This window comes from Poecile atricapillus, chromosome 4 (genome assembly GCF_030490865.1).
Source record: "Poecile atricapillus isolate bPoeAtr1 chromosome 4, bPoeAtr1.hap1, whole genome shotgun sequence".
Taxonomy (NCBI): Eukaryota; Metazoa; Chordata; class Aves; order Passeriformes; family Paridae; genus Poecile; species Poecile atricapillus.
Window position 1 is genome coordinate 15,401,712 of NC_081252.1, and position 24,836 is coordinate 15,426,547.

General features: G+C 40.4%; 1 protein-coding gene across 3 annotated transcripts in view; it reads right to left on the reverse strand.

Annotated features, from left to right (window-relative positions):
- Positions 1–24,836, reverse strand: part of RNF150 (ring finger protein 150) — a 125,254-nt gene that overhangs the window by 16,286 nt on the left and 84,132 nt on the right. Inside the window, exons 5-8 of one of the 3 annotated variants that reach the window (XM_058837906.1) lie at positions 21,621–21,717; positions 15,916–16,126; positions 15,209–15,266; positions 13,110–14,134 (exon numbers count right to left, since the gene is read on the reverse strand). In XM_058837906.1, coding sequence (XP_058693889.1) covers positions 14,131–14,134; positions 15,209–15,266; positions 15,916–16,126; positions 21,621–21,717 — 370 coding nt within the window. In that variant the 3' untranslated portion in view covers positions 13,110–14,130. Of the gene's footprint in view, positions 1–13,109; positions 14,717–15,208; positions 15,267–15,915; positions 16,127–21,620; positions 21,718–24,836 lie in introns of those variants that run through there. The other 2 variants (XM_058837907.1, XM_058837904.1) reach the window with 2 other exon arrangements.

Sequence of the window (24,836 nt, forward strand, 5' to 3'; positions counted from 1 at the left end):
TGAAACAGCTTCAGTGTAACAGTACCTTTAACACAGGGAGTATTACTCTGTACTTGGAGTGGAAGCTGTAAGAGACCTTCTCTTGAAGGGATGTCCTGGGTAGCTGAATCTACTCTCCACAATTGTAATGCCTGCACAACACAACCCCTTTCATATTTGCTATCAATTAGTATCATTCATTGTACCAGCTTCCCAGCTACTTCATTCATCTATGTGCCAGTGCAGAACTGAAGATGGGTGGCAGCTAAAAGCCATAATAGCTGGTTTTCAAAAGAGCTCTTCATGCAACACCAAACCACAGAGATTTAATTTTTTTCCAACATTCTACAGTGACACAGGAGTTCAGCTGCTAACTCTTCTTTCTCTTAAACATCACAAGCCTATCAAACCTTGCAACACATTTTATATTCCAGTGTAATTATGCAGCTTTTGAACAGCTTTATCCCAGATCTGATCTTCCCTGAAGCCTACTGATAGTTTCACTATCAGTAATGTATTGATAGCTCTGGCTAGTTCTCTGACTGAGAAGCAAATCTGATCAAGATCCCCAACAGCAAAATGTGAATGTTTACACCTAAAAGTTTGTAACTTCTCACTATTTGGATAGTCTGTGTACTGGAAAGGTCTTTGTGTGTCACTAGGTCTGTGGGTCAGCCTTTTGCAGAGGGTGCAGATTACTCAGATTGCTGCTGGCATGTAGGGTTTGGCAGGAAGGAGATGACATTGTCAGCTGATAGGATCTATAAACCTCATATAACTGGGACAGAATATTAACAAGAAAAGTAAAGTAGACTTCTGCAGTCTGAAACAGCCCACAGTTTCCATCAGGAACATCTCTACGAAGACTTCCTGAACATTTAAGCAAAACCGCTCAATTTAATTGGTCCACGTATAGTTGTTTTTATGAGAAACTTGTCTCTTTTCATTAGTTTAGAAATTATAAAAAAAACCCAAACTCAGAGATTATAGCAAAACCTTTCCTTTTGAAAAAGTAAATCTTTGTAACATCCTTTGCATCTTCTTTAGGTTGCTTTCATGGTTTACTTAGAGGATTAAGCAATATTTTTTACCTAATCAAAAGCATTCCACAGGAAAGAAAAATGAGCACATTTAAACCCCATCACTAGCACATGAAATAAGGGTTAAATATGACTAGGAGGTGTACAGAACCACTGTTTGTTTGTAACAGAGATGTCCAAAATGTTACTTGTGTCTTGTAGTAGGGCTAGCGCACCAGATAAAATTCTAACAAGCTTGTCTGAGTACGTTAATGCATATTTAATGCACAGAGAGCACATGAGTACAGAACAACAATCAAGAAAAGCTCTCATAAAGGAAGAGGTCAGCTGTTTATTTTGTATGTTCATTTTGGAAAATTTACAACAGTTGATGATAATTCCTTTTAACTGGAACATTCCTTTGACAATCCTGCAATAGGTCAACATGTTTTTTTTCCCATTAAAAATAAATCTGATGTGCCAGGCCTGGCCTGCTACACTCAAATACTGTCACTCAAATATTATTTAAAAAAAATAATTATGAAAATAGCTTTATGTAAAGAAATAAGAAAAATAAAATCAACCTTTGCAACAACTGAAACCCAACTGACAAGTTTGATTTAAAGAGTTCAAATTAATTTAATGTGAGCCTCCTCCTGATCCTGTGTCTCCTTTCTGCCTGCCTCCCTTTCTGTCTAAAATGAGCCAGTATTAAAAAGAACATAGCACAGTTTTTCTTGACCTGAGGTCTGAAACCAAGAGTTTTGTCTTTCCAGCCTAAAGCAAGAGTGCACACATGTTCTCTCCTCATTTACCTACCTCCTTTTGCTTCCTTCCTCTAGTTCACACACGTAATATGACAAAAAAGTTAGTTCCTTTTATTGGATTGCAAAATGCTAGTGTTACAAAACCCAGAGAGAGCCAACCAGGACAAAAAGGCAAAACTAACACTGAAGAGGGAACTCAATCTCATGTAGAGGCCACTAAAGCTAGCTAAAGGGCATCTGAGGATAATTTCTTACTTGCAAAGTGCCCTTGGAGCCTTGGGTCTGGCTGGTAGGAAATCCTGCAGGGACATCAACAGAAACTGGTTTTGGACTATATAAATCTAGGGATGTTTAGCATTTCCTTTCAAATAAGCCTCCAGCCACAGTGTAGTTTCAACTGAACAACTTTTGGTATCAGAAAATCCCCTCCAAAGGCCAGCTTTTATCAGGGATGCTTACTGAAATGATCATGGGAACATGAGAAAGGCCAAACCCAAGACATCTATTTTCTGGGTTTCTTCTTAGAGCAGTGGATGGGAAAGGTCAATTTAAGTTTCAACAAATTGCAGCTGGAATTTTACTAGAAAATATGTTCATTAAGTCACATGGTCATCACCACTACCATCAAGACCTCCCTAACACTCTACATGCGAAACTGAAATTGAAACAGAATAACCGAAAACCACTGCTTCTCTGCTTGAAAAACCTTTGTCTCTGTTTCAATATTTTAAGTTAATGTATAGTCCTGTTCCTCCTTCTTTTGTGTTCTGAGCATTCACACTCCTCGGAGAGGCAGAAGAAAGAGTTTTTACTCTATATAATGATACCTCCCTAGAAAAAAAAAAAGTAACAAAACTACTCTAACCACCTGGAAACCAACCATGTAACTTCAAAAAACTTAAATGCCTTTCCACTGTTCATTATTATTTTCCTTGGGTACACTGCTATGAAGTTAGAGTCAAAACTCTATGACATTAAGTTTGGTTTTAACCCCTTTTGCCATTCCTTTTTTATTCAAGTTCTATCACTTTCCACCTTCTATTTGAAAAGTGATCATGTCTAGGAGGTTCCCAGGCAGTTCCAGAAGTTAGACTCCAGGAGCCTTTAGAAAACAAAAGATTGAAATATTGGTGTATTTTGTATCTAGTCTGGAAAAGGGGCTTTTACAAGCTAAGTACCAGTTTATAGTAAATTTTAAATTTTTACAGAGGAAGTGGTCTTGCATCTTTTAGTCACAAGCAAAAACTGAAGGATTAATTTAGGAAAAAAAAGAAGGAATTAATTACTGCAAACACATGTGATTGCCCTGTGGAAGATGCAGTTTTAGTAGTTTAACAACTCACTTTTGAGGGTGAACAACTAAAACCACAACCTTTCTACCAAAGATTTCTTCCAAAACTTTTTCCTTGGAAGTGCACTCTTAGGCTGCAAGTTTCTCCACAGCTGGAAGCACATTCCATCTCCCAGAGCAGGTTGTCAGAGGGCCATTTTTCTAAAATTTCCTTCTTTAAGACTATTTTGGTCTTAGAGATTGACAGCTGCTCATGTGCAGAAAGACAATTTGCCGGTGCCACTGCCTTTTCAATTACAGGGAAGTAAACAACAAACGTTCAGCAACACCTTAGCTGAATTCAATATGCTGTGCACTTGGGGGCAAAATCTGAAGTCAGGTTTCTCATGCATATGTGACACACCACATTTGGTGGCTGTCTCCCAAAGAAACCTTAGCAGCTGGAAACACTGTTATTTAATTATCTGTGCGAGGAACTGGCAGATTTTGAACCTCCTTTGTGTGATTTTTTTCCCCCCCACTGAGATGTTACAATTGAATAAATTTAATAAAGCTATTTCAGCTAAGTGCTTTTCATATTCTGACTTTGCCAGTGGCACCCTTATTATATACATTTTCTGTGCACTTTTCCTGTAGGAGTATTTTTTTTCATTCTCTTATAGCACTATGCTACCTAGAGAGCAGAAAAGAGAGCAAAAATTCACAGAGATCTCCAGGTAAGTTGTTTTGCACATTGTGTGTATTAATACATGGCTTAATTACTTCCACTCAACAAAGCATATGTTCTTGCCTACTCTGAGTGCCTCAGATATGTTAACATGAGTTGCAATGAAAAGAATGGTGAAATGTATTGGCACTTACAAAAGACAGTCACAATAAAAGGCCAGTTTGGGTGGATATTCATTAACGCAGCTCTGATGCTAGTGTGCACTGTGCTGAGTACAGCCTTGAGTATATTCCCCAGGATATCAGCCTTACCACTGGAGCGGAAAAGATGGTGTCTAGCTGGGCAAGAATATACCCACGTGGGTCCTATTTTCAGCCTCCCTAAATGGGAGGGGTATGCACCCCTCCCATTCCCAGGCTCTGAGGCAGGAGAAAATCCTCAAACATGTGTGCCAAAAATTGAGTATTTCCTCTTGGATATTGGACTTGACCTGTTACCTCCTCCTCTTACAATCATTCCCATTTTCTATAAATACTCATAAGCCAGTTTCTCCAGTTTCTGTCCTATCAGTCTCAAAGCATCAGTTTCAGGCACTATCTCCACTTAAAATTGCCCACATCCAGAGCAACAGAAGATCCAGGTACTTAGAATTTAGTGAGAACTCTCACTTTTAGGTAAAGTGGCCTGGTTACTGTGGCAACTCTGGAAGATCCCTGAAGCACCCTAATTTCTGCAGGGCTTGGAGGAAAGTGATGAAAAAATGAGTAGGATTTCACTAGTATTTTATGAGCAAATACCACTGATTTTTTTTTATTATTTTTTATTTATTTTTTTTCTGAAATTATAGAGTGTTAGAGACTGTATGTGAAAGTTTGAGCTCATGCTGCCTAAAGCAGGAGAAAATTTAGAGCAGACCAGTTCTGGATGCCTCTTGCAGGCCAAACATCTCCTGCAAGACTGTTTTTCTACCCTACAAAAAACCATCACGTAGTTACATGCACCTCCCTTTCACTTGATCTCTTCTAAATGCAACTCTCTCATGTTTTTTGAGAAATCAGAATTGCTGGTTACAACACAAGAACTACTGGTGCAAGCATGCACATGATCCTTTAAATTCTTGTGAGAAACCGGCTTCTATGGGAGAATGATTCTCTCACAGGTTCACAGGCTCACAGCCTGGATGAATAAGAAAAACATTATGTACCAATGACTGGAAACATTTTATCAACAAAGCTCCTGCCTGACTTCTTTCATTTGAGTTTCCTTCACTTGAAGCACTAACGCAAACGCACACTCATGAAGCAATGCAACCAGAACAAAATACATGCAAGCAGAATTAAGAGTGACTGCTGCAGAAATGCCACTACTTTCTGAGTGCCTCCTGTACCTCAGCCTCTTGTTTTCACTCTCCAAGAGGCACAGCTGCCTTTTCATTGTCTATTTTTTCCCACTAAATTTATGAGACCTGTTTGCTGCTCTTACCTGCAAGATTTCTGGAAGTGTGTCCATATCTGTGTATGTACTGACTGATTCAGCAGAGCCCAACCCTGGTAGAGGTCTCTGAAGTCTGCACAGTACAGGTGAACACTACTTTTACCTTGCCTATATGAAATGACAGCAGCACCCAGAGGCACTGACCCTGGAGTCCTTCCTGTCTGCCTTATTACAGAACCACTGCTCTGCCATACTCCTTACTTCTTATTTTCAGGTGCTGATCCAAGCTGGATCCTTGTGTTTCCCATTTGGTCTTGTTTCTGAATTGATAAGAAAAAGATTCAGAATCAGAGTAGCACATTGTATCTTAAACAGCACTTCCTGATTATTTCAGTGGAGGCTTTTGCCTAAAGACTGATGAGAATAAAAACTCCACAGACAATACAAATGTGAACACAAATCCTAAATAATCAAGTCAATTGTATGCAAGACACTGAACATCTCTTGCAAGGCAATGCTTTTGTTGTCAAGTATAAATCAAAGAGATTAGCTAGTATGAAGTCATCTGGTCTCTCTGCAGTTCAGATTTGTATTCTAGTCTACCTTGTCAATTTTGCTTTAAAAGCTTTCTTGTTCAGTGTTTATCCAGATATCTGCTAAAGACAGTGGAATATAGAGAAAGATAAAACTATGTTATCACTGGTGCCTGTCTTCAGGTCCCCTTTTTCTCTGCACACATGCAATACACATTCAGAGCAGTTGGGAATGACACATCTAAGGACACACTTCTGTGTCAACACAGTGTGGTGTCTGAACCCTGACTGCACACCAGGAGCCCACCAAAGTCACTATCTCTTTCCTCCTCACCTGGGCAGGGCAGAGAAAATAAAATAAAAGGCAAATGGGTACAGCTAAGGACAGGGAGACATCACTCACCAATTACCAAGAGGTCCAAAACAGAGTTGAGCTGGGGAAAAAGCAATTAATTTAATTTATTACTAATCAAATCAGCGTAGGGTAATGAGAAACAAATATTAATAACATGTTCCCTCAACCCCTCCCTTCTTTCTGGGTTGGAGGTGTGGTTAACTTCACTCTCAAATTCTCTTCCTTTTTTCCCCTAGAAGCATAGGGGAGTGGGGGTTGTGGTCAGTTAATCACATTTCCTCTGCCACTCCTTCCTTGTTGGGGGGAGGGGATGACTCCTCATACTCTTCCCCTGCTCCAACATGAGGACACTCCCATAGGAGACAGGCCTCCAAACTTCTCTAACGTAAATCCTTTCCACATGCACAGTTCTTCACTAACTGCTCCAGCATGGATCCCTTCCACGGGGTGCAGTCCTGAAAATACATGCTGTTCCAGCATTCTGGAGCAAGCTGGCACTGGCTCCATTGGACAAATAGGAACTCTCTGGCAGCTTCTGACAGGAGCCACCCATGTAGCCACCCTGCTACCAAAACCTTCCCAAGCAAACCAAATACCTACAGTCTTTATAATAGCACTTTTCTTTCCTTAGTTTCATTGTCATAGACAATAAATCCATTATGTCTCTTGCATTCACTGAACATTAATAATTATATACTAAGATACAAGCATTCAAATGAGATTAGAATGAAACTTCATCCATCCTTCCTTGCTTAGTTGTTTATTTCGATTTCTGAGCAGAAGAGACAGCTGTGTAGGGCCCACTTGTGACGCAGATAGTGTGCTTGCTTTTAGGAATAGTGCTATGAAAGCTGGCTTCTATGTCCTTCTCTTGTCTTGTACTCCACATTTCTTTCCTCTTATTGTGCTGGCACAACAACTTCAGGATCAGAAAACTGATCCAAATGAAACAAAACCACCAGGAAGAAATTGGTTAGCTTCCAAGGCAGCGACACAACATGAAAATAACATGGAGGCAGGAATGTAATTTGTGAGAGACAGAAGCAAGCCAGGGACTGTCACAGACTTCAGTCATACAGGCAGACTTAAAAATGGAGCTTCCACTACTTAAGGTGAACATTTCCTCCTCTATCTCTTCTAGACTCAAATACTAAGCAACCTTCATGGCATCTGCAGGCTTTTTGGGACCCTGGTTAGTCCAGACTGCTGTGAGTGCTTATCATGCCCTCTGACTAAGCCATATCATAGCCCAGTGGGGACAAGGGACATTACCGATCTGATGTCTTCATCCTTGCTCTGTATACAATGTCAATGGACAAAGAAGGTGTGAAAAATAAAACAAGAAAATAAATTAAAATTTAAATTTCCTCCTTGATTCAAAGCAGTTTTGTACATCCCTTTTTGCAATTCGCCGTGCAGAAATGCTTTGTATTTCACTTCTCAACATATGAAAAGAAGGAGAAGTTTTGTAACAGAAAAACTTCCTTGTCCATTCAGTGTCTGGCAGGAGTCTTGTAAGTGCATGCAATAATCCAGAGCACATTTTTAGTGTTTCACTAAAAATAATCCCGAGCACATATTTATAGTGTTTAGTTTAGTTACGTTTCACTTGGTGACTCTTTCAAACCACCAGTGTTATGTTTGCATCAGTGATAGTCCCAAAACAATCTAGGAACTCAGCTCATTGGAAGTTTTGGTCCATGACAATTATTTAGTGCAATATCCACACAAGATTTTAGTAGAGCCACCAGGACTTACGTCACACGCCAGGCACATGGGACCCAATCTGCCCAGTCTTCAAATAGGTCCCATAAGTATTCTCTCTCTGGGGCAGTATTAGGACTTGCTAATGCACGTGTTAATAATTTGCTGTATTAACTAGTATCTAGGGAGTTTTCCCACCTCTTCCTCCCCAGTTACATTCCACCTATAAATCCCACTATTAATAGCAAGGAAGAACAATCAAGTGGTTACAAGACAACAGTGGATCAGATTCTTACCACGCACTTTCATCCATTTCCAAAGGCTGATTATTCTTCACAAAGACATTTTAGACGTACACAGATCAAAATAATTAAATGAAAAGTTATATTAATAGATTTAATGAAGAGCTAGCAGAGAGATTTGAAAGTGTCCTGACAGTCATGATGAGCTGTACATTGGCAGAGTTTTATGGAAAGAATAAAATGAGAGGCAGAAAAGGAACTGCTGATATTGTCTAGACTGCCCACACTGTTGCACAGTGTGCCAAACTCTACAGACTTTGTAATATGACACCTTGGGGGAAAGTTTGTAGTTTTTCACACTAGAAGTCCTGTTCATGTGTGCAGTAGAATTATGGATCTTCCTCCAACTACAGAGATAGTATTAGTGGGATTTCTGAAGCCCTATGCGGTAGAAAGAGACATCCTATTGAATGGAATATAAAAGCTTGCCTAAATGGAACAACTGGAAGTATTTATGAAGAGAGGGCAAAGACAGTGCACATTCTTCACTGCAGAAATAGTATGTGCTTGAAGGAGACAAATGACCATGGGTGCTATAAAAGAACAAAAAATTAAAACTACTTTTCACTTGCCAGTGTCACCATACCTTTAAAATGTCTAGATACTACTTTCCCAGAAAACTACCTTTTTTAACCATATCATTCAATCCCAGCTGAGCCTGACCCACAGACTATTGCAATGGCCTCCTCAGACCTTAAATCCACCCTCTGACGGTGGTGTAGCTCAGAGCTCCTTAACCAAGTCTTATCTTAACCAAGTCCAGCTCATACTCATATCACATGTAGAGCAGAAAATTCCACCTTGTCATGGTTTTAGCACTAGCTAAAATCACTAGAATACTTACTCATTTCTTGCTGTGAGATATGGATTAGGAGAAGGGCAAAACAGGCTTAAAACTTAAAAGGAATAAAGAAAGTTTATTAACATAACTACAATAATAAGAAACCAGAATAAAACCTCCAGAAACCTTTTCTCCCCACCACATCTTTTTTCCTTGCCCAACTGACAACACAGAGACAAAACCTGGTGGCTAAAGCAGTACCAACTATACAATAGTTTTTTCATCAGTCTTTGTCAAGAGAGAAGTTTTCTCTTGTCATTCTGTGGAGAGTTCTCCACAAGAAAAACAGCTTTCTTGTAGCTTTTCATGTCCATGTTTGGCAGTGGCCTGGAAAAAACTCTGCCATCATGCTTTCCTCCCATTTTCACACCACTCAGAGGTGTGCTCATGGGCCATGAACTCAAGGGGGTATTATTTTAAAGATGAGTTTAAAGGCAAAGGTTATCTTCATCTGTCTCTGTGATCATCTCTGGGAACAGAGGTTTTCTCCTTTTCTCCCTTGGGGCCAAGGGTCTTCATCAACTCTCACTTCTCTCTCTCTGTTCCACCATCTCATGGGATCACAGCTACTCTGTGATCTGCTTAGCTTCATTAATGGATACCTTTGCTTAGATTTACAGTTTGAAGAGTTCGTTCCCCCCAATACTCTTTTCATGAATTAAAGGATTTATTCAGAACATTATTGTCCATCTCTATGGCCTAACCAAAAGAATATTTCAGCTTATTAAAGCATCGCCTCATTCTTCTTTCATCTCAGGCTTAACTTCTTTTCTCTTACTGATCTTCATGTTTCATGTTGTCTCTTTACATGTTGATCACTCTCGCATTCCTCTCTCTGGAAAGGGATTAAATCTGCAGGTCTCATCTGTGTAGTGAAAGGGTTAAAATCTGGACCAAGCTGTGGCAGGTATTCATGGTGTCAGATTTCAGCTTGGCAGTGCTGGAAAGCAGCTGAAGGTTTTCGGCCTGGAGCTGTCTGTGTGGGCCGTGGGGCGAGATGTTGGCAGAGCCCGGCCCCGCCTGGAGCTGGGAAAAGCCCCTCAGTCTCCATCCCCCACCCAGGAGCTGCGGGGGTCCAGCTCAGCCCCCTTCTCTCAGGCCAGATAGGCTATGGGGGGAAAAGGGGGCCAGCCGGAGTTCTGTTACCTTTCCAGGCTGGAAGCAAAGAGAACCAGAAGTTCCCAGGCTTAGGTTTAAAAGGTGGTACTCACAAAAGTGATCTTACTTTTCTGTAGTCTAAAATGTTGTCAGTTCTGAGAACTGCTAGCTATTGGCTTGATCTCAAGCAGAGAAGAAACTCCCAGCAGCCTCTCTCAAAGCCTTCACTTCCATGTTTTCTACTTATTTTTTTTAATGCCAAACCATCACACACCTGCACTGAGATTTCCAAAAATGTTAGCATTTTGCATAACTCACTACTAAAAATTAGGCACCACAGATTGCTATGATTCACTATTGTGGAAAAAGATCCTTAGGTTGTCTTCCTTCATATGCTCTGGAGAGCTGAAAAAGTCAGAGCAGTAAACTCAGCTGAGATGAACTCTTATGTATTGCATACTATTTTTCCCCATCTACTCTTCCCCTTTATAATTTTTCTTCAAAACTCCAGTTTTTCACTTTTTCCATCAATACTTTTTCAGAAACCTGTTACAGAAATGTATTATGACATGCTGTCCCAGGATGCTACACAATATCCCGCCACAGAGGGCACTCATTAATACTAAATACTGAACAGACTTTGGGCAGTGGAAATGCCCAAGTGACTTGAAGTCTTGGATCTTGCTAAAAGGCAGCTGAGAGTGAACTGCTGGTCCATTTTTCAGTGCTCAGTGCTACTAAACAGGAGAGTCTTGGTTTAGCAAGGAACCCTAGGGCTTAGTCCTATCTACATGTTCATAGGCTCTACTACATTTCCAAGGCTCCCACAGATATCAGAAGCACGGGGAGGAAAAGGGAGGGAGAGAAGGTGAGATATCTGCTGAGCATACACAACAGAAATAAGAAGAAATGCACGGCTGAGTTCCAGAAATTAAAATCTGGCCCCGCTGAAGTAGGCAGGAGTTTTGCCACCATGGAGACAGAATTTTACCCAATGTGAACAGTATTCTGGGAATACCCTCCCTCCAGACACACTGTGGGAGGTCTGCTGGCTCCCACAGTCACTGGAAACACAAGAAGGTAAATTAAACCCAAACCATGACAACAACACCAGAATGATTAATCAACAGACAAAAAAGAATGTAAGAACAATGAAGTGAAAAGTGTTGCAGATGCGGGTGGAAAGAAGGTGGCAAGTCCTTTACCTCCTGGACCACTTAACTTTGTGAGGAACACGGGAGGATGCAAGGTATTGTGGTGCTGGGTGCAGGAGGCCATGTCAAGGCCACACAGGAGTCTTGGAGACTGCACAGATTCAATAACAAGGGTGAAAAAACTTGTTGTACAGATTCAGCCTTGGAGCATGCTCCCATTAGTAATGCTATATAAAGAGGCCAGAACCTAGCAACTTCAGCAAAGATTCGTAGGAGCAATCAGTGTCATCACTTACAGATTCCCAGGCAGGCTAGTTCACAGAAAGGGCACGCTCAGCAAGCTCTGCAGTTGTGTAACTGGGCATTCTGGATATGAGTAATACAATAAACAGACACAATGCCTATAAAGTTCCATTTACTCTGACAGCTATGACCCGGTTATTTAGCCTACAGTTGCCCTCTGATTTAGTTAGCATTTGGATTCATACCACAACTATATATATGGTCCTGGATGTTCCCCTTTCACTGCCTTAAGATTTCAGGTTGCCCACAATGGCAAGTTCAGACTGCCTGAACCCTTCAAATTCACATGAGGCAGCTAGAGAGTCAAATTCCCATAACTGCTGGAAATCAGCCCTGTCACAGTTTCAGAGACAGGCAAGCAACAAGAACACACTAGGTTCAGGCAGGAACAGTTGAATTTTATTGTCCAGTGCCCCCTTTTATAGGGCTTTCAAATTTCCCACTTTTACACACTTGATTTGATAACATCTTAGCACCACCCAGCTCACCGACCAATGATTTGTGTGCATCCCTGGTTTAAAGGGATTGGCTGGGATCCCCTTGTTCGAGCTTGAATTCAACCTATCACTTTCATACCTGGGGACTTGTTTACTTCAATTCTGTAGTGAGCTATGTTGTCTGCCATGGCCAAATTATCTGTGCAGCTATAGACCAACTATAGCTGTCACACAGCCCCTAACTCCCAACCAATGCAGCTCTGCTGCAAAAAGGGACTAAGTGGCTTTTCTGGGAACTACTATAAAATGTATCACGCTGGATGAGGTGATGACAGCAAGGAAACTTGCACATCCATCACTGACAAATATTCATGTATTGCATTGCCCTTTAAATGAGAAGTCCAGATGAAGATTTATGTCTACACTTCAATGATGAATGAATGACAGCAACTAACTAGGCATTAAACCAGATTTCCCTGAGTGACTGTGTGACAACAATAGCACAGGCAGGCATACATCTGCTTTTGGAAGGTCCCAAGGTGCTTTGAGCTTTCCTCAGGCCTTCCTTCCTTTCAAAACAACTGGAAAGGCCTGCTTCCCCACCCACACCTCTGACAGCATGAGGTTCACAGCCTTCACAGATGTTCGGCCATCTGCCAGTTTTCTCTCCCTGCTCTCTTCTCTTGGTCTCATATAACCAGGAAAAAACCCTTTTCCCAGTCCTTCCCTGGGCATGGCCATTCTCTCTTCAGGTGATGAGGATCTCCTGATGCTCAGTCTAGTTTGCTGTCTGTGTGCTCGGTCTTGGTGCAAGATCCTTGTCTATGGGCTTTGCTGTCAGCCCTCAGGATTGTCCCATCTTCAGGTCTATCGTCCAATATTATCAAAGGTAAGGGGGAAAATGGAGGGTAAGGAGGAAAACAAAGGGCACCAAGGCAAAATCAAGCATCTTTATAGGCCTTGCAGTATTCTGCTGGCTCTAAGCAAGCTTTTCACTCAGTTATTTAACTTAGCTGGTGTCGTGGTGACTAACAGTGACTAAAAAATTACTTATTTCTTGCTGTGAGATATGGATTAGAGCAAGAGCAAAACAGGCTTAAAACTTAAAAAGGAATAAAGAAAGTTTATTAAAAAACTACAAGAATAAGAACACCAGAATAAACTTCCAGAAAACCCTTTTTATCCCCTATTACCCACCATTCCCTTGTTCACATAGAGACAAAAACTTTGGAACTTTGGTGTTTAAAACAGTCCCAATTCCTGCTAGAGTCTTTTCATCAGTCTTTGTAGAGAAACAGAAGTCTTCTTCTGCTAATCTATGGAGTTTTCCACAAGAAAGCTATTTCTGTTATAGCTTTCTATTTTTCTGATGCCAGCTGCCCAGAAATCTTGTCATCAGTTCACTCCTCCCATTTCACATCACTCTGAGGTGTGTTATGGGTCAATGAGTCTAGGGATGTCATTTTTAAGGATGAGTTATTCAAAGGCAAAAGTTTTTTTCATCTGTTTCTGTGAGCTTCCCTGGAAACAGTTTTCTCATTGGCTCTCAAGGCCTCAAATCTTCAACTATTACTCTATCTCAATCTGTTCCAGCACCTCACTGTATCACAATTACTCCACCTTTTGCTCAAAATCCAAACTTTGAACACTCCATTCCTCCCTATATACTCTGTCATGAATTAAAGGAGTTTTTTCAAGACCCTATTGTCCATCTCCATAGAGATTAACAGAAAAATATTTCAGCTTATAAAGCATCTCCTTATTCTCTACCTTTTCTGAAGCTTAATTCTTTTCTTTACTGTCTCTGATAGTTTATAAAGTCTCTTTACATGTTGATCACTCTCTTTTTCTCTCTCTGGATAAAAGGATTAATCTGCAAGTCTCATCTGGGTAATGAATGAGTTAAAATCTTGACCAGGCTTTGTAGATGGTTCTGTGATCTCTGCTGGAGCAGCAGCTGGAGCTGTCTGCGATAGAAGATTCTTCATGGCTGTTCTGGAGAGTGTGGTCACTGTCTCAGCCTGCCGCAGGTCAAGAGCTGTTTTTTCCTTTCTTTACTCGGCAGTCTCTGGTGAATTCAGTCACAGCAAAAACTGCAGCCGAGCCAGGGACCGGCCTGGCCTGGCCAGAGCCCGGGGCAAGCCCCGCAGGCCCCATCTCCTGGCCGGGAGCCGTGGCAGGCCCAGCCCAGCCCCTGCCTGGGCTGCATGGGCTGGGCAGGGAACGGGAGGCCAGCTGGAGCTCTGTTACCTTTCATAGTCAGGAAACAAAGAGAGAAAGAAATTCTCAGGCTTAGGTCTTAAGGCGGTGTCCACAGGTTGATCTCACTTTTCAGTGGTCAAAACTGCTGTCAGTTCTTAGAAATGACCGATAATTGGTCAGGAGAAAAGACTCCCATCAGTCACCAGCAGCTTCAACTTCCTTAGCTCTCAAAACTATCTTAAAGGTAAAGCCACTCCATGACAGCTGGCAACTTGGAAAAGGAATTAAAAATGCATTTGTTCCTTCTGCAAACTCTTGAAACAAATCTGGAGAGAAGAGAGTTCCTGGAGAGTTACTGAGCTCTTGTGCTCCCTGGCAGCCTCAACACCATTGTTACCCATGGTGAGAAACCAGAAGAGCTGCTTCTCAGCCTGACAAGATCCTGGGATGAAAAGCACAGACTGCCCCTTGTGCTGGACTTTGGACCAGACTGCTGGCTTTTCCCAGCATGTGTCGTGCAGCTGTCTGCATAAGGGGCACCCCACAGTCCTCCTTCCCAGTCTTTAGAGTGTGGATGTTACAGAGAACTGCAGAGCGAGGACCATTATCCATGAGAGGATCTACTTGCTTCTGGAGTGATAAAGGACAGAGCAGAGACCAGCATTTAGCCTAGTCTTTACTACACTGTGGTGCCATCTTTCTTTTGTTTCTTAAATCAGCCTTAAATGCATTTAGAAACAATGATTGGGAGGAATAAAATCCCATAGTGTTCTGAACAGCTCTTGCCAGCACTCAAGGAGACTTGACAAAACTGAATTCCCCCAGCTGGCAAGCTGGCCATGGAAGATGGCTGGGATTATAACCTTGCTGCTCACCCCTTGCTGGATCCAGAATTTAGACCATAGAAGGACCAAACCTGAAACCTCAAATCCACAAAACAGAATGTAAAAAATCCATTTCTGGGTCACCTGTATCTAAGGTCACAAGTCCTGTGTTTCTAGAAGTTATTTTCATTTCCATGACACTGGCTACAACATGAGAGAAAATGGTATTATCAAGTCTCTCCACAGAGTAAGAGTAATATAAAATCATTTTATCTTACTGCCATCATGTCTCTCCTACCTTTTACACATAATATTATTACTAGTCTTCTCTTTCATGCCCAGGCCCATAGCAGTACCTAGAAATCATTGAAAACGTATATTTTATCCAAAACCTACACAAACTCTATACACTCTATACACTGTATTTTATCACATTCTTCTACCTCCCTTCAAGTTTATCTGATGATTTTCTATAATAGTGTTGTCAATACACCAACTGGTATCAAACAGATAGGTATTTTCTACTAACCTGCTATTTTACCTAAAAATGAGAATTTTAGACTAGCACAGTCCTCACTCAAAACAGCTGACAACATTCTTTTTAAACTGTCAGAAGCAGATTTTCAACAGAGAATGTAATTTTTAGGAACAGAAGGACATGCAGACATTTTGAGCATTACTTTTTCAAATGGTACTGCTTACACACCTTACACAAGTGAAAACTAAAGACACTAAAAATACGTAAAATTCTCTTTTGTTTTTGGACAAATCATCAGTGTTGTTTAACTGCACTCAGGCTTTCAAGTACAGGACTTCTGACCATCAGTCCAGTACAGCAGAACACATGATAATTAAATTTACTTACCCTGTAGATTCCTGCTGGGCATAAAGTAAGGCCACTGCTCCAGTGATAAGCCCTCAAAGGCCGCTTACTAGAGATGGGTTTGTGGTTGGGGTTTCTAGACATCTATTTCAGTGCAAATCTTGCCAGAAATTGGAACTTACTGCTTGTTGTGAAGTTACCCTCGACAGCCTGGGGAAAGAAGTCTGCGTCTTGGATGACTTGTAGCACTCCCATGCTCCGGGCTGGAGGGTCCAGGGCCACTGAACTCTCGTTCACAGTTATGTCACTGGCTCCTGTGATCTGGTTGGTTGGTGGTCCTCCTATGGATGCTTCCAAGTCTGGAGGTATATCATCCATGCAATCTGCATTTGGCTAATGGGAAGAAAAAGGAGAAAATTGAGCTCCTACCTGATAAAAAGTTTCAATTTGCTCTTGAAACAAACCTCTTCTTCAGATCTTTTTTTCTTTATTTCAGCATTGAAAATGACAATGTATAATGGATAAACACACAGAGTTTGTCGTCATGAACTTAAAACTTGATACAATCTGTTGGAAGAGAGACCCAAAGTAGGCAGTGGAAATATTGAGTATTAGACTGTGTCACCTAAAATTGCTAAACATTCTTATACTTTTAAAAGAGTTTGGGAATGTGCACATTAAAAAAGTAACTCACTTATTGGTATGATCTTCTCAACACAGGCAGATTGCTGAATCAGATCACAAATGTAAACAGAGACAGGAGCTGAAGGAGAATGATTATCTTTTCCTGAAATGTACATTTTACAGAGCCAGTATCCGAGATTACAGGAATATGAGTTCAATAAGAACTGCCTGTGGGTGCAACCATGTGTGAGATGCAAAACTAGAAGCTAAAGCTGTTTATATTAAAAATTTCTAAATGATCAAAAGATCATTTCCTTTACTAATACTATATTTCCAACAAAATACAATTATGAAAAAAAGAAACAGACAATAATGGGAAACTGAAGAGCATTATTTGATTCACAGTCTTTCTTGCTATGTGAAGCAAGACCAGTGACACAGACATAGCAAGACTGCCCTGCAATATGTGGACAACTTGTTAAGTTAGGAAATGTTAATTTGTTTCCATTTATCTTTACTCTCCAGGAACCAGACAGATAGTCTGGATCAGTCACTTAGGTTTCCTCTAACTTCAGGGGTTTGAGATATTTCTGCTGTGATTCATCCCCTAGCCTTAGAAATGAATTGCTCCCTCTGCCTTCCCTCTTCTCAGCACTAAGCAGAGACAGGGCTTAAGCTGCAAGACTGGAAACCCAACATTCAGATGGCCAGTGTCAGAGGAGGTGTACTCTGTTTGGTGGATCTGATTTTTTTCCTATGCTTACTTGTCTTACATGCCAAGGTGCTTTGGAAAATCTCACCACCTGCCTATCTCAAACAGCTGGCATGAAGAAACTAAGCAAAATATGATACAGCAAAGGCTTAAAGATAAATTTAATTTTAAGCACAAGAGAAATCCCCTTAAATTCAAGCACAGAAGGTTACCATATGTTTACTTTTTCTTTTCAGAATCAGGAACTTAGTATGTTTTCTCTTTTTCCACACATTCCCTGCCTGATTGTTGTCACCTCTTAAGTATTTTTTCACAAGTGTTCCTAATGAAAAAGATGGGCAGTTTAAGCAGTCTTGAATCCACAAACTGAAGTTTGGAATGAAAACTAGAATTGTTGTTGTCTGGCTCCAGTCTAATCCACAAGCAGCAAGAATGCCTTAGTTTTGGGATAAAAAAGGCACATTCAACTATACCAGGTGTTAATGAAACTCATTGAATCTGTACTTTTCCAAGAGAAGTACCAATCACTTATCTGTAGGACAGGGATCCAAAATGATCTCTTAGATCTGTCACTCTTTCCCTCTCTCTTAGCTATTATGAAACAATGTTTTCAGAGTTTTATTTTTAATTTAATTTACCTTTGATGGAAGTGCATATTAAAAACAAGAGGCCTATTTTCCCTTTATCCTATAGGAAAAATTATTTAAATTATTTGGGGAATCAGTTGTCTGTCCTTTGCTCTGATTCCAGTTATTCCTAGAATGGGGTTTTATCACAAACTTTTAAACCTTTTAAAGAGGGGGATTATAATTGAAAGCCAAACCAAACGTTAAAGATGTTAATATTAATCCCTTAATATTAAGGGATTAATATTAATATTAAGGTTAATATTAATCCCTTTACTCCTGAATAATTTTAATTGAAAGAAATGCCCAAAACTAAGCAGCATGCTATAAAACTAATTATACGAAATACTAATCAGAAAAAAAAAACCCAAACCATTATAGCTTTGGCTGCCAGAGTGACCCAGATACAGTTGCTAAGTTTAATTGTATTGGTTTCACTTGTGCCCTGCCTGTAAGTGCTTTGAGAGCACAATTCCACTGAAGTCAGGGGAAAACTTTGTATTGACTTCTGGGGGCTTGGCTAAGGCTCTTAGTGAATAGCTTCAAGTCATACAATCTGCTGCTAAAAATGCAGCTGACTGCATATACAGCAGACATTTTCAGAAAAGGGGGAAGCAGAGGGAAACTATTTTACATGATATGATTGTCCCAAATAGCAATGTAGCTCTTTGAAAGTGAAAGACACCTACACTCGTAATCCATTTCAAATATTGCAGGTAGTCTGAGCTGGTTTTGCCAGCAAAGAGTTGAAAATCCATCAGGAGTTTTGGTGCCTCACGGCTGCCTGGAGAATCTGAGCTTAGGGTAGATAATATTTTAAGTCTCTATTACAAAGTAAATGTGGAGTTTAGTTGTGAATTGAATCAAAACATTTAGGTATTTGGGGTTTAACCAATCATTTCCTGGAAAATTCAAAGTCTTCCTGCTAAATGAAGCACAATATATCCACAGACATGCAAGCCAGGTCTTAAATAATAACCATAGGACAAAACTGCAACTGGCAGGAAAAACCCCCATAGCCTGTCTGTGGTAAAATTCCATCATTCCTCCCATTGTAAAAGCCTGCAAAAGGGCTTTGGCAAATTTGCACCCAAGTCTCCCATCAGAGGCTGATGCCTGCCTAAGGGTTTTTTTGGTGTTTGTGGAAATTTCAGCTAAGAGGGCTCAGCAAGACTCAAGAATGTGGTTAGGGAATGACATTTTGAAATGTTTGCTACCTCTCACTGAGAGGCCCTAGAACTTTACAGGTTCTTTGAGGGCAGCATCTTTTTCCACAGCAGCCTATGGACATCTGGCTAAGTGATGAGTCTCTAAAAATACCAGTTTATGTGTGCTGGTGGCTTTTTTGGCTCACGGGAGCACCAGAAAGCACACCTTAAGAATGATGTCCACCCTGGGCTGCCCTCAGCTGGTGTTAGGCAGTGAGAATGGCGAGGACAGCATGATTTCTGTGCAGGTGGAAAACAGGTCCTTGAGCTGAGCAGGAGCTCAAAAGGACACAGGTCAGGCAGGAGGGGTTACTCAGAGGATAAGCAGGAGAGAGCATAAGGTAGGAAAGGAATAAGCAGGAGATGAGGTGTATTTTACAAAGAGAAGGTAGAAAAAGGAGAGGAATAGGAGCAACTCATAGCAATATAGGAATTTTTAACCCTCAAGCCACTAGACACTCTTATACCTTCACTTCCTTTGCTGTCAGCCAGAGGAAACCTGACACAAGGGCTACCATCTACTCCAATTTCCCATGGACAACAGTCCCTAATATAAGTCACTTTGAGGGATAAGGCTCTCCCTTCATGAACATATGCAATAATCCAAGTATGCCAATATGCTTCCTCCAAGAGATGAAGAGGGCTGTTTTCAGCTTGTTGTCTTGAAACAACCTACAGGAAATTTTTACAGAAATTCATACAATAAAATCCCCTAAAAAAACTTTGCTAGTGGAACATTAACATCCCAGTCCTTTATTTTTAGTGTTAAGACAGACCAACGCTAAAGCTGATTTGGAAATCTTAATTTGAACCAGTTATTCATGTAGGTTACACCAGCATCTTTAATTCCATGTCCGGTACAATTATTTCCACAGAAATACACAGAAAGCTCTCAGTGAGGAGAGCAGAATGGATCCTTGCTCTGCTGTGCTGTACAGAGAGGAAAGGGAGCTATGAGAAGGGAAACAATGGTTGAGGAAATTGAATGGTGCTTCAATTATTCCTGGCAATTAGGTACTCTACACCTGCCACTATGGAGCTGTTCATAGGCAGTGAAATCCAGCCATGCAAACTAAAACTTTTATACATGGCCTCTGGGTATGTTTTTCGTTCCACTAGCTGTGCCCAGCCTCAAACAGCCTGTGGACATGCTTAGCCTTCAACAGCAGCCAGTGAAGCCAGTAAGAGCCATGTTCTGGATGTAAATTCTAACAGCATTAGGCTTCTTGGAAGCCTTTAATGTCTCACTGCAGGCCTCAAGAAAGCATTGGTCTGGTTTGCCTATATCCTCTGATTATGAAGCTGGACAAAGAGCACATTAATGAAGTGCTTGGACAAAAATATGAATGGGCCAGTGTGAGAGCAGAAGTGGTATGGCGCTGTCAGATGCACTGGGAGGCCATGGAACAATACACTGGGTAGGGAGAAGAGGTGTAACCCTGTGTAACTGCTCATGGCAGGCCTGTGAGCTGAAATGGAACCTGGGAAAATATTTCTGTATTTAAGCCTAGGTGCAGAGATGCTGAATGGCAGAGCTAGCCTTCATTCTGGCTTTTCATCTCAAGCACTGATTAACACTTGCATCACCTCTCAATATACTAAAGACAATATACATGTCTAGTAGAAAAAGTAGCAAAACTGTTTTGATGCATTACCCTAGCTACAATGCCCTGCTTCTTTTTCCGCTTTGCATGTTTTCAGTTTGGATTATATTAGGTTTATTAACATATATGCCTGCAACCTACTTCCTAGTCTCCATAAAGCCGACCTCTCTGAGAATGGCTGTACCAGCTCCCCAGTATGTTCATGTGAGCTGTTTTACTTTATATAGTTCTTTCAAATGTGAACTGGTGCATCACTGACTGAAACTCAGGGGGCTATTTACAGCACCTCTTAATGCATCAACTGGAGGTGTTTCAGTATTGAACTTCACAAACCTTGCACACTGGGGGAGAGTGACTCACTCCCTCCTGGTGAAGCCTCTGAGCTCTGTGATAGCTCCAGTTGGGAAACTGTATGACAGACACGACATACACTATCTGAATGTAAACATGCGACTTAGAAAGATTTTAAATGTGGTTAGAAACTGCCAATTACTTTGGCAGTTTCTAACTACATTTGAATGTTCCAGATAACAAACAGCTTAACAATTTATTGTATGTCATGTGCTCCACCACATGCTTAGTAACTGGGAGAAATGGCCCTTAATTAGAATTAGGAGTACAGATCTTGCTTCAGATAGACTTTAAGAGAAATCTGACAGAAAAAGGAAAAAGGTCTTGTTTCCGCAGAAGCAATTAGATGTCCTTGACGAGTATAGCAGAGAAAATTTTATTTGCAGATCTTCTGCTTTCAGATTTGAACCGAGGGCATGATTAAAAAAATAAATCTGGTCCTGAAAGCTATGTGAAAGATTCTATAAATCCACCAAAACACCAGTGAACAATCTTCTGCTCCACCAAGGTGGCAGCCACAGACACACAAATCCCAAAACCCAACCTACCCTCATGTACATGCTCTTCCTTGCTAATACGAGTGAGGTGCAGGACAGAGGTAGAGTCAGACATTTCCAATTGTACTTCCCTTAACAAATCAATTAATTATTCAATAATGTGGCAAAAATAGTAAGATGGGAACAAACAGGCAAAGGCTAACAATATACTCATGTGGCTGGTATTTCTCTTCTGCCCTGATGGGCTGGTCTGCAAAATGCTTACCGGTATCCCTAGAGCTTTTAGAATATTCATTTTACACATCGGGCAGGTACGATGATCTAGCAGCCAGGGGTCTACACAGGACTTGTGGAAAAGATGCCTGCAATGAAAACCAGGATATCTTAATTCAAATGCACCACAGCACAATTTACCACTTAGTACCAGATTATTCTGAATTCCTTTAAGTGAGTGTATTTCAACTGGTGCAGTTTGTGACCTCTGCGAGGACTGCAAAACTAAGACCTATGCACACAAGGCTAAAATGATTCCTGCAGTAACTCGAACATGTGCACATTTCAATGTATTTGAAATAGAAGACTACATATTTAGAGACCTAGGGAAAATATACAAAAACAATAGAAAACCCCGTATTCTTTAAATGTTAAAAGTTGTCAGTAAACAAAAGATGCTTGCTGGTAAAGGTAAAAATCATGTTAGTTTTTCTTAATAGCTCTAGAGACAAACCTGGTTATACATAATTTAAATGTGAAGCCATTGAGGGTCTAGTATTTTTCAGGATAGAGACATAAAAACTGAATTAGAAAAAAAAAAAGAAAAATATACTTTTCATTTAAACAGAAAAACTCCCAGTACAATGCTTTTAAAAATATTCTCTCTGACTTCCCTGGTCTTTAGAAGCTGACCATCAGAGAGAGCTCCTACACAATTCCCTGAAGGAATTGTTGCTAATCCTGTTCTGATTCTGAAGCAATCATTAAGCAGCTACCTAAGCCCTGTAGATGGTGGGCTTTTCCACTTTTCCTAGACATTAATCAGGTGGAGAAACTGAAAGTTTCTCATTTAGCTTTGCCTTTAAAAAACTGATAATGACTATGGAGATCTTTAGTGTGTCTACCTGACTGGCAGATATGAGAGTGTATTCTGTTACTAGGAATACTAGGAAACATTTCTTCACCCAAAGGGTGGTCAGGCATTGAAACAGCTGCCCAGGGAAGTGATATCTGGAGGTATTTAAGACGTGTGCATGTGGGGACATGCTTTAGTGGTGGGCTTGGCAGTGCTGGATTTATTGTTAGACCTGAATCACCCAAACACCTGTATAATCCCAAGGCTCTGCATGAAGCACGGCACATACCAGTCTCTACAAGGAAATGCAATCCCTGAGAAAGCCAGTCACCTAATGTACCAAAGTAACTCCAAATATTTAACGGCCACTTATTCAGCTGAATGGGTCAACAGATATATTGTGTCACTACCCAGCAAATTACTGCATTCCTGCGCTTTGTATCACTTCATACAACTATGGGAAAGGGCAAACATATTCTTGGAAGCTTGATCTAGTCTAATTATATCAGTTGGCTGGGGTATCAAACCTCATTTTATCCTGTATGTCAACATGATTAATCAAATGAAGCATTGTGATATTTGAAGTTTAAGCCAACACTTTACTAAAGTTCACTGCTGTCCTTCCAAACAAGACCTGACCTAATGGACAACAACAAATGAACGAGATTTTGATCTCTGTCCTGCTCAACATTTCCTTCCTTCTTTTTTAGGAGGGGCATATTCAGAATATCATTAGACAAGCATTCTGAATAGGTGAAAGCATAAAGATACAGTTCTTAGGCATCTGTAATTTTACATTTAAAAGTTTAACCAACATATTTTCTTGAGTTTGTTAATTCAGAGGGTACTGGAAGTTTATGTCTTGCCTTTCTGCTACATGAAATAATGATGAAATTATTTTAGTGATTGGTTTTCTTTAATTATATAATCAAATTCATAAGTATGTTTATTGACATACATCTGAAACACGTTTGTGCCAAAATCATCGGTCCATTTACAAAACCTGAGATATTTGTTAATCTCTCAGAAAACAAAACAAAACAGGTTTCCAAAATCTCTTTTCAATAAAAAATACATAGTTTCCACCAAGACATTTTACCATAGACCAGAAAATCCCCTTTCATTTTCAATTTTCAGCTTTGAAAGCCTCAGTCAAACTGGGGTTCATATTAGAGAATTTCATGGTATTTGTTCATCATCAAAAGCTTGGATCACTTTCATGCCTTAAAGACTTTAAAATATGAAGTTCAGTGTTCCTAAAGTTGGCTTCAAAAACAATATTCTAAAATAAATCCTAACAATGCCAAGTAATTTAAATACATGACAGATCTTGTCACTTTACACTTCTCAATACTAATTTAGCACAGGGTGTTATGACTTCATTAATTTCAGATTTAATATGTACTACAGGAGGAACTTGATTATTTAACAGAAATCCACTGAATAATGGAATGCTACTGAAATTCAGACAAAGATTTGCCTTTTAAAATTTTTGTACTGCATTATACAACTGGAGTTCTTATAATATGGTTTGAGCATGTAGACATTTGTGCAGAAAAGCAAGGTGGCAGGCTTTGCAGATTTGTATTTGCAAGTTTATTAGGTACAGCACTATGTACATGCTTATGGTATTCAACAAATTGTCAATTGATTTATGTTCCAAATTTGAGCAAAAAAAGGGTCAGCATAAAGCAAGATGAGAGCAACTGCAATATTTCACTGTCACATGGTAAGGCAAAGATGTAAAAAGTTCAACTGCAAGAAAAACTCCCTTTGCAATTCTGACTAATGCAAGTTTTAAATGGAAGGAGAGGATAGAGCCATCATGGATGATTTCAGAATTAATGACCCATACAGGGAGACAATAAGAGATGTTTCAAGCTCAGGCTCAGGACATGGCTTTGACAATCAAAGTCAAAGCTAGATAAAAATACAGGTTTCTTCCTTGTTGTGTGCAACCACATTCATCGCAAAAATAGGTTGATTTGGAAGGGTTGAAAAGTTTCTCAAAAGAACTGCAACTGATTAGTCAACAGAGAGGAAGGCGAGATGTTGTCACAGCCTCATATGAAAAAGTTTTCATAAGGGAAAGGAAACAACCATTCTCCACCTCTCCCAGGGATAAGAAGCACAATGATGTTGTTTAAACAGCAGCGAGATCCAGGTTACACAATAAGAAAGGCTTTGCAACAGTCAAGGTAATGAAGCACTGCAATAAATTGTCAGGGGAATTTGCAGTCTTCATCCCAGGAGAGTGCATTGTGTTGGAAAAAGCTGCCAAGAACAACACATGCATGCCAGTGCCCCTGTGCTGTCCACCACCCTGATGGTGGTGGCCTCCTGGGATCCCTCCTGTACTCTTCTGTGGCTGCACATGGCTGTGCAAAGCTCACAGAGCACAAAGCAAAAGAA